We start from the raw sequence: 10,466 nt of genomic DNA, 5'->3' as shown, positions 1-10,466 counted from the left end.
CAGTGCCTTTTAAAAGTATTTCCAACATTAAATTTTACTTGGTGTTATATTTTCTACTCTCCTTAAGCACACAGTATTTAAAAAAAAACAATTGAATACAGTATTATAGACCCCTAGACAAGAGTCAGAGTGCATGGTGGACAACATTGTCCTGGGTTCAATTCCAGACTTTAAATGAAGTTTTAATGATCTCCCTATTTTCACTCTGATTTTCTCTCTATGCTCTATTTCCCTCCACCCACCGAATAATATATATATATTAATTTAGCTGGGTGAAATCTTGTATATTTGTATATTTTCAGACATATGTGACATATGTGGAGCATTTTACTGATGTAAAACAGCTTGCTCAAGGGCACAATAGTTGAGCTATACATCCAGAGTTCTAATCACTACAGCCTACAGCTGCCTTAAATGTGCTGGGTGAGTTTGATTTTATAGTAATTTAGATTTGCATAGGTCATCTGCCTAGTACCAGGACCGTTTCATTCTCCTGGATTATGCTCTGTATTATTGGTATTTTTTTTAATGTGGTAAAACTACAGCCTATGCTTACTCAGCCAGATGCATCATGCTTTATCCAGCCATCGCCATGTGACTGATGAAAAGGGTACAGTGCCTTGTCTAAACTTAATCATTAAAATTAAAAATAAGTATGGTGATATTTATTTTAAAGGCTTATTTTAAGAACAATGCAATGGTCATTTCATTAACTAAATAGAAATACGCCCTCATCCTCTTTTCTAAAGACGTAATCTTTAATATTGGTGACGTAACAACACGGGCAAAAGGCGAGGGTGATCATCTCGCGATTTCTTGCCTTGCAATGATAGTAAACGGCCGCCATTTTCGTGGAGTAAGAGGTGAAGGAAACTGAAAAAAGTCTAGCTAACGTGAATTATTTTACCTTTATATAATTCAGTTTCTTACAAGAAGTAACCTCCAATTTATCCTATCTTAAGCAAACTGACGGAAAAGAAATACAGTGTTCTAATCCGCCAAAACCACGATCCTGCTTTTCTATAGGTACCGTTGGGCCTTTTTGGGGGGTTTTCGGCATACATTGCAAGTTGCTGTTGGAAAAAAGCACATTTGTTTCCCTTGTTTCATCTTTTTTACCGCTCGGAAGGGGCTTTGCCCTGAAAGCGTTTTTGTAGAGCTGATCAGTTTCTAAAATGATAATAGAAAACCTTGATGCACTGAAGTCTTGGCTTTCAAAGACCCTCGAACCTATGTAAGTAGCTGTTAACTTTTGTATTACTGAAGGAGTGTAGAGAGACTTTGTTTTTACATTGAAAGTAAAACTCATGTTCATAATATATTTCTTAGATGCAAGGATTTTTTTCTTGTCTACGCAGGTCGTCTAAGGATACTAAGTTAATTTGTTCTGTGCTGTTTACTTTAGAGACTAATCGATAGCTGCAGATATTAAATGTTTATGCATCTGACACCAGTAATTTAAGAAAATATCTCGAATGCTGTATTTTAATATTTCGATTTACCATACACTTCTTCTTTCGTAAAACCCAATATGTTGGACGCTAAGGATTGTGAAACCCAAGCTCCTGAAGAGTTCTTTTTTTTTTACCTACACATGGTCTTTACACTAGGCTGTATGGCGAAGCCTCCACGCCGCTCTTCAAGGGTATTAGCTAGTGTAACGTATGAATAACAATAAATGTAGACACTAACAAAATAAACTCCAGCATTGTTTAGTTTATCACTTATTTGATTTTTTTACATGAAATTTATAAATTAGTTTTCTGTGCAGTAGGTATGCATGTTGACTATTTTATAATCTGCTGCTGCCTTTTACTCTTCAGATGTGATGCTGATCCATCTGCCCTAGCTAAATATGTTGTTGCCTTAGTGAAAAAGGATAAAACGGAGAAAGAACTGAAAGCACTATGCATCGACCAGTTGGATGTATTTCTTCAAAAAGGTGGGTATGGTTCAGAATGCTTCTGTAATGATTCTTAACTCAGCTTCAGTATATGAATATAATCTCAGTGATACAGAATTGGGGATTTGGTTTAAGGATTTATCAGAAATAAAATGTGTTTTATCCTGGAGTGTTTGTGGCCAAATGTAGCAAAAATGCTTAATTATACTGTGAAGAATATATCTAAAAACTCGTTTTGCAACACAATGTGCTTATTTTATTAGATGTATGTAATGTTTTTTATGCACCTTTTGGTTACATACTGTGTATGTGCCTTAAGTCTTAAGCTTTTCTGAGCTAAAATTGCTACTTTTGTCTTTCTGTATTTACAGAAACCCATACCTTTGTAGATAAACTTTTCGAAGCTGTGAATACAAAGAGTTATCTACCTCAATATGAGCAGCCATCGTCAACTGTACGAACAGAGGTTCATCAACGGCCAGAAAAAGATGACCTAAAAAAAGAAGAGGTGATTGAGATGTCTTTTATTCAGATAATTTGGTTGCTTTCATATGTCGATATATTGAAGACCAGTTTGGCTGTAGTTTATGACAAGTTACATTTTGTTTTACTAATACTGAAAAATAAAACTTGGTTTTAATGATTTATTTTAGTGTTACAGAACCTTTTTTTCATCTCCTATTTACTGGAGATGCTCCGATAATCAGAAACAGCATCGTAATTCGCACTTGAACAAAGCTACTTAAACTAATTACTTTCTCGGCTGATTGTTCCTACCAATTGTACCAATTCCTGAACACGCCCTGAGAAAATCGGGTTTTGTTGTTACTTAGTGTCCAATGATGATATGCAGGAGCACTAAAATGGGAATATTTTTTGCACTCTGTACTTCTAATAGTATCTGAAAAAGCGTGTATCTGCAAGATAGTTTTTTGTGTCAGTGTTGGTGTTGAGCAGTTTTTCAGTATTGTTGCATATGTGGATAAGTGAAAGAGGGTTTCAATATCAACAGTGCTTTGTGAGATAAAACTACTTTTTATGTTAAAATTCTAATTGCTTCATTAAATCCTATAAGGAATGTTAAAAGAAGGATATCCCTGTTTAGATGTCTTTTAAGGATTTCAGAAAATTGTTATACGATTGTAAAAGCATAAACCACATTACTCAGTCCAAATTTGTCTTGCTGATTTTGTCAAGTATTGTAGAAGGAACATTTGTGTGACTTAGATACACTGTTAACAGTACTATGCTGTTATAATGCATTATTTGGGATTTTTAAGCAAAGACATGAATATTGTGTTCAGTGTAATGTTGTCATTGTTAGCCAGCTCTGGAACAAAAATAACAAGACACATCAATAGATTGTTTAATTGAAACCTCTTCTTTAAAGTTGAACCTATGCTAGTCTTCAAATTGTATGTTTTTATAATGTTGTAAACTGTAAATGAAATAGGATCTAAGAACATTTTAAGTTTATTATATAATCAGGGAACAGTCAATGTTTCTGTCTCTTCTACAAAATAATTGCAGTGCAGGTATGGAGATTCAATAATTACATATATGGTGCTTTGATTTCAAAGTGGTTTATTTGTAAGTGGGTACATAACCTAATTCATCCACAGTAGATCAGGCACAAGTGAGAAACTGCTTCAACAGTTGAACAAAAGTGGAAATTTGTATATGAAAGATGTAAGCCTAGAATATACTTTAGCCAGGATACATCACAAAAACCTATGCTTTTAATAAAGTATATAATTCTTTATTAAACCAGAATAGTGAATAAACAAGAAATTCTCATTAGCAATGATGACCTGACCATGCATTTCACACCATTGTTGCACAGAAGAGAAATAATGAAAGAGTATACAATACAATTTATGTCATAATATAACAAAGTTGGACTATTAACATATGTGAGGATCAAGCAAAAAATATAACTGCAAAAAACACCCTCAGGTGCCTAGATAGTTTCATTTCACTCCAAAATTCTTTGTCATTAGCAGCAGGAAATTGAGATTAGTTGGGCTAAAAGTCAATAGTTTCTCTTGGAAGGTCCTGTTCTTCCTCTTAAATTGTAGGAAGGTACAGGGAACTGCAGTAAATTAAAATAAGCAAGTTTTTTTTTAAGATCTACAAATTAATTTTTAGCAGTGAAGCATTTATCTAGTATGTAGAGAGGTCCTGTGAAAGTTATGAAGAAAAAAAGAAAAGAAATAAAATAAGAATGTTCACAGTGCTGAGTGTGAAAAAGGTCTACACTGATAAATCGTTAAGTAGAATGGTATAAAGCAGGGGTTCCAAAACCTTATAGTGGAGACCCTCACACCCACTGTTTGTTTGTTCTAGTCAAGCGGTTACACAATTGCACATTTATGTGACTTACTAGAATGAATTTGAACTGTCTGAACATGTTGGAGGTTGCCTTTTAACTATTGGATTTCATAAGTGAGATTCTACATTTTTCAGTAGAAGAAAACTTATATTCCAATCAAGCAACTTGTTAATTGAAGCCTTAACTCAAATTAGGATTTAACGTTGGCTGGAATGGAAACCAGTAGGTGTGTGGGCCTCCAGGTTTGAGATCCCTTAGTGTAAGGCATCAGGTTTCTCAAGAGCTGTTTTACAGACATTCTAAAGCCAGTAAATCTAATACATTGTCTTTAGCACTTTTTTTTTCTACCAGCTTGGGGGTCGATCTAACATGAAAATAACTTTGTCAACCATACAGCATAAACTTTGCAACCTGAAATGTTTGGAAAAGGCTGCCTTTTTTGTTTCTCGCTCAGTCTTACCGTCTACTGCACATTCTTTAATTTTTCAGACTTTGGATTTCTGCTGTGCTTCATTATGTTTACATGGAAAATCCAAGTCTGTTATATTAGTAATTTTGTTTGGTAATGGAAATTAAGACCTTATCATATTTTAACTTATTCTACATAGCGGCATTCTTATCTTTGGTCAGTGCCTACCACTACCAGGTTTTTTATGCTATTAAATCATATCATTTTGGTAGCACATTATATTGTTGAAGCAGCCTTTACCATTGATGTTAGTTTTAAATCCCCATACTTAAATCTTCTTTTATGTGAACAAAACACTTAAACTTAAAGGTTGTAGCAAGTTCCAACAATCGCACAGTAATTCTTGTCCGAGTCCAAAGTAACTGAAAAGAGCATTTATTGTCCATATTTTCCACTCGCTCTGCCTACATTTAGAAGTCCATTGATGGGAACTTGTAAGCATTCTTTTTTTTTTGTGACAGCTAAGCAAAGATGAAGAACGAGAAAAGAAATTCTCAAGAAGATTAAATCACAGCCCACAGCAATCCAGCTCACGGTACAGAGACAACAGGTGAGAGCAGCTAATTGTGCTTATTCTGTTTTCACGTCAGTCTTTGTTAAATTAAGGACCAATCTGATGAAGATGCTATGAATCTTGCGCTGGCAGGCAAAGACGCAAACACAATACAAAACTATTAAAAACCCTCTTAGTGTGATGATTGAGGAGGATGTGATGTTGGATAGACAAGTTAAAGGTTGTGTTTTGTAAACAAATTTAAATGTACCACACTTAACCTTAAAATATGAATGAAAAACTAAGACACTAAACAGAAGGCTAATTAATAAAGTGAAGGCTGCTTAATTGTTCATTTTCTTAACTTAATTTAATATCTATCAATGTCCACTGACATTTGACCAGTTGTCATTGATCAGTCCCAATAATAATCTGAAAAGTTTTCTGTGGGAAATGTTTTTTTTTTGTAAATGTATATATTATTCAGGTTGCATGTTAACCAGAATTTGTGGTAACACGCATTTAGTACTAAGATTATCTATCTAATTCTACCTTTTATGTGAATTCTACCTTTTTGTAACATGGACATCTTTGCCCGTGGATTAATTTTAAAACTTGTCATACCTTCCTGTTATAAAGGTTCAGATCAAAATCAAACCTTCACAACAAAACTGCACAATGTATTTGCAAATGTGCTTCTTAATGTGAACCTGGTATACCGATTTACTGAGATTCAAAACACAGCCTTTATTAATACTATAAAAAGATTTCAGGTCCGTCCTGGTGCTCAGAATACGAAAGTACTGTAGTTTGTTTGAGGACTTTTGCTATTGGTGTACATGATTGTACTAAAATCATGTAAAACCAGTTACAAAGAAGATTATTATAAATTTGAATCTTGACTATTTTCGGTGGCTACTGAGTTTCTACCCTTAAAAGTACATGTTTAGTGATTTAGTGATGTGTAATTTATACAGATATATCTCATAGTTGTGCTATATAGAATTATAGATAGATACTTCCTTTGTCCACTGCTGTGGAAATTTCTTTGGCTTCTCCCACAGAAGCGCAAAACATAAGTTGCATAAAATAATATTAAATCAAAACAGTATTGGATTCATAAATAGTTGGACAAATTAATAGGTACAGGGGGGAATAAATTTACATACCTTTATTGAGTAGTTTTATTTCAGAGAGGACAAAGGACTTTTTATAAATGTTCAGGTGGGTAGCTGCGTCAGCATGCGTAGGCTGCAAAGGTGCTCACACCTGAAGAAGGCTCCACGGCCTTCAGCATGGAATAAACCTACTACTTGTTACTTTTTGTACATGTTTTTTTGTTTTAATTTGGTATCCTATACCGTCTTCCTTATGGTAGTATTATGAATATGAAGAATAGAGTGGGCTGCTGTGTGCTGATTATTTTTCCTGCCATTTTCACAATCCTGGACCATCTGATTTTGCTTTTCATCCCCAGGTTTCCATACCAAATTGTCATGTTAAATGCTAGGATGCCCTCAACAAGGCTTTTATATGCCATCTCGAGGATATTTTGAAAAAAAAAACATTAAAGTTCTTGAGTCTTTGAATTTAAAAACAGCCTCTGCTTTGCTTTCTTAAAGATGTTGTCTATATTCTCAGTGTAACTCAGCCTCTGATCAGGATGTGTTCTCAGATATTTAAAACTCTCCACAATCTCTACAGACTTACCATTTAGTACTATTGTCTGCAAAGTTTGCTCTCTATCGGTTTCAGCATTGAAAAGAAGCTCTTTAGTCTTAGTTACATTTATTTCCAATGCACTGGATTTGCACCAGCTTTCAAGGATACTTATGTTTTTAATTTATGTTTAATTACTTCCCGTTATAACAAATTCTTTGAGAGGATTTCGGAGAATTTGATGCAGGTCCATCTGTGTGGTTTCAGGGCAAAAATGTTTCTTATGGAAACATTTCCAAATAAAAATGAGTTTCTGAATCGCCAAAACAACAAATTCCTTTTATTTTATTTTAAATGCAGTATTAACATATCATCTTGTTCAAACATGTAACTCTGAGATTGCTTCTCTTTTAAAAGCAGTACTCTACCCCTTAGTTTGCTTCATTGCTTAGCTGAGTGTTGACATCACAAGAAATGCCCATCTGTTGTTCCTTCTTGCATGTCACAAAGTCACTTGATGCCTTTTTAGCCATTTTATAGAGGGAACAAATTTAATAAATTGTTGAGCTGATTACATTAATTCAAGAGTTTTTCTAAGTTGATTGTAAATGCTTTAATTCTTTTTGCTATATTGCTTAGTTTGCAAGATGAATCTTTCAGAGTCTGACTTGAACAATAGAAGGATTTAAAAATCTTGAGGAAAACTTTGTACTTTGTTTTAACAGTTAGAGACAATTTACTTCAGGTTAGTTTTGTTAGTGCAATAACTGTTAAGAACTGTTTTGATTTTATAGCTCCGTGAGTATATGCAACTGGAAGTTGTATGTAGTATAAGTATCTTAAAGGTTTGGTGATTTTTTTTTTTCTACATAGATCCAGAGATGATCGTAAGAAAGATGATCGCTCACGCAAAAGGGATTATGACCGAAATCCTTCAAGGCGGGATTCATACAGGGAGCGGTATACACGGAGGCGAGGACGCAGTCGCAGCTACAGCAGGAGCCGCAGCCGGAGCTGGAGCAAGGATCGGCCCCGTGACAGAGACAGGGAGAGAAGCAGGACGAGGTCTAGAAGCCAAAGCAGAACAAGAAGCAGAGGTAATTTTTCACTCTATTTAAATGGTCCATTTGGCATTTCATAGGTAACTATTTTTTTTACTGAGGGAGTTCTTATAGTCTTGAAAGAGATTCATTTATGGTAATATTTGAGCATTGATAGTTAGATATGCACTTATATTGAAATCGCAGATTTCTGAATTGTGGAAATTTACATTACTACATCTTAAGTATCTTGATATACAGATTTTTTAAAAGTTATACTTTGTGCACTATTCTATATAAAACACTTATAGCTTTGTTTTTATATTGTTGTGAATACTTTAAATGTCTATTTAATATCTTGTTTTTTGAAAGTCGTTTATGATGGCCTCCCTTTCTTTTTTTTGTTTTATTTATACCTAGAAAGAGACACTGGGAAATTGAAGTATGAGCATGACAGAACTGAAAGAACAGAGCCTTCAGAAAACAACTATACTCCGGGAACTTTAATGTCAAATGTTTCTTCTAGCCATTTCCCTGTCCCGACACTAAGCAGTACCATTACTGTCATAGCGCCAACTCACCACGGCAACAGCACCACAGAAAGCTGGTCAGAGTTTCATGAAGATCAGCTGGATCATGGTTCATATGTAAGAGGACCTCCACAAAGAAAACGCTGTCGAGACTATGATGGTAAATTACAGTTTCATCAGATATGTTTATTAACTTTTTGAAAAACAATATTTAAAGTTGGATTTTAAAGGTCTTTGAAAACAAAACAAGATGATACCCAATTAAAATGATTATTTTTGGTATGGCAAAATGTCCATTGTCTTTACTAAAGAAATTCTAGTTTATAAAAACAACGCATGCAACTTCCAGTGAGCATTGCACCAAGTTACAGTAAACTTGCCTGATTTTTTTTTGTTGAACCTCATGGGCAAAAGAAGGTAATTTGGTGATCTTTGAAATTTACAACAATAAAAAACATCCCAAACACAACTCTTTTTACTTGCCAGACATGAAGCTGTGGTTGTGCAGTAAAGAATGTAGAGTAACTCTTCAGTCTTTCATGATTTTTTTTTCTCTCCAGAAAAGGGTTTCTGCATGAGAGGCGATATGTGTCCTTTTGACCATGGCAGTGATCCAGTTGTTGTAGAAGATGTGAATCTGCCAGGCATTCTTCCCTTTCAAGGACAGCCCCCTCCTGTTGTTGAAGGTCCTCCCCCACCTGGCCTACCTCCTCCACCCCCACTCATGACACCACCTGTGAATTTGAGGCCACCAGTGCCCCCACCGGGTCCTTTACCTCCCAGTCTTCCACCTGTAGCAGGTAAATATAATCATTAATGGTATAAATCAAATGCTTTCCTATGCTTTCATTTTTAATGCTCATTCACTTTTTTTCTTATTTTTGGATGTTCTTTTTGTACACTTACCAGTGGGTCTAATGTTCGCTTATATTCTGAGTTTAAAATTGTTTTCCAATCTTAAGGTCCTCCACCTCCTCTCCCACCTCTCCAGCCTTCTGGAATGGATGCCCCACCAAACTCCATGACAAGTTCAGTACCTACAATTGTCACATCGGGGATTCATCATCCTCCTCAGACTCAACCTCCTCTTTTTACTTCAGGTAATACTGATATGAATAGATTAAAGCAATGATTCCAACTCAGAAAGTCCAAAGTCAGAAATGCAGTTGTCTGCTGTGGGAAAGAATAAGTACACTCTCTAGCTTCAATCGCTGGTGTTGCCCCCTTTGGCATAAACCTCTTGTTGTAGGCGTTTCTTGTAATTGAACAAGTAATAGGTTTACTCCATGCTGAAAAAAAAGGAGAAAGAAAACACAACGTTTCAGCCGTGGAGCCTTCTTCAGGTGTGAGAAGTGCGAGCACCTGAAGAAGGCTCCACGGCTGAAACGTTGTGTTTTCTTTCTTCTTTTTTTCAGCATGGAGTAAACCTATTACTTGTTCCTTTGCAGCCTACGCATGCTGATGCAGCTACCCACCTGAGTTTCTTGTAATTGTCTATCAGTCTCCTACATCAATGTGGAGGAATTTTTGTCCACTCCTCCTTACAGAACTCCTTCAACTGTGATGATTGAGGGTTTTCTTGCATGTGCTACCCGCTTCATGTCCCCAGACAGCATGGGGCTGAGATCTGGGCTTTGACTTGGCCTTTTGATAACCCTCCATTTCTTCTTTTTGAGCCATTCTTTTGTGGATTTGCTTGAGTGTTTTGGGTCATTGTCTTGTAGCAAGGTCCACTTATGGTTCAGCTTTTTGTGAGATGGCCTCACTTTCTCCTCAAGTACAATGTGGAATTCATGGTTTACTCTATGATGGCAAGCTGCCCAGGCACTGAGGCAGAAAAGTAGCCCCAAACCATAATGCTTCCACCACCATGCCTTACAGTTGGTATAAGGCTCTTTTGGTCGAAGGTTGTTTTTGTTTTTCACCAAACAGGACGTCTGGCATTGTGGCCAAATAGCTCTACCTTTGTCTCATCCATCCAGAGCACATTGTTCCAATAGTCCTGATCTTCACCTAGGTGTTGTCTGGCAAACTTCAGTC

At 35.8% G+C, this 10,466-nt stretch overlaps 1 protein-coding gene across 3 annotated transcripts in view; it reads left to right on the top strand.

Annotated features, from left to right (window-relative positions):
- The first annotated feature begins 803 nt into the window (after positions 1–803).
- rbm26 (RNA binding motif protein 26) overlaps positions 804–10,466 on the top strand; it is a 32,178-nt gene continuing 22,515 nt past the window's right edge. For 2 of the 3 annotated variants that reach the window (XM_088603338.1, XM_088603329.1), the window contains exons 1-8: positions 805–1,234; positions 1,824–1,942; positions 2,275–2,411; positions 5,166–5,254; positions 7,730–7,953; positions 8,317–8,586; positions 8,987–9,226; positions 9,389–9,526. In XM_088603338.1, coding sequence (XP_088459464.1) covers positions 1,176–1,234; positions 1,824–1,942; positions 2,275–2,411; positions 5,166–5,254; positions 7,730–7,953; positions 8,317–8,586; positions 8,987–9,226; positions 9,389–9,526 — 1,276 coding nt within the window. In that variant the 5' untranslated portion in view covers positions 805–1,175. Of the gene's footprint in view, positions 1,235–1,823; positions 1,943–2,274; positions 2,412–5,165; positions 5,255–7,729; positions 7,954–8,316; positions 8,587–8,986; positions 9,227–9,388; positions 9,527–10,466 lie in introns of all 3 variants that reach the window. The other variant, XM_088603348.1, reaches the window with a different exon arrangement.

This window comes from Lepisosteus platostomus, chromosome 2, assembly GCF_059453375.1.
Source record: "Lepisosteus platostomus isolate fLepPlt1 chromosome 2, fLepPlt1.hap1, whole genome shotgun sequence".
NCBI classification, from domain to species: domain Eukaryota; kingdom Metazoa; phylum Chordata; class Actinopteri; order Semionotiformes; family Lepisosteidae; genus Lepisosteus; species Lepisosteus platostomus.
The sequence above is the reverse complement of the archived record's forward strand: the minus strand, read 5'-3'. Positions and strand labels throughout refer to the sequence as shown.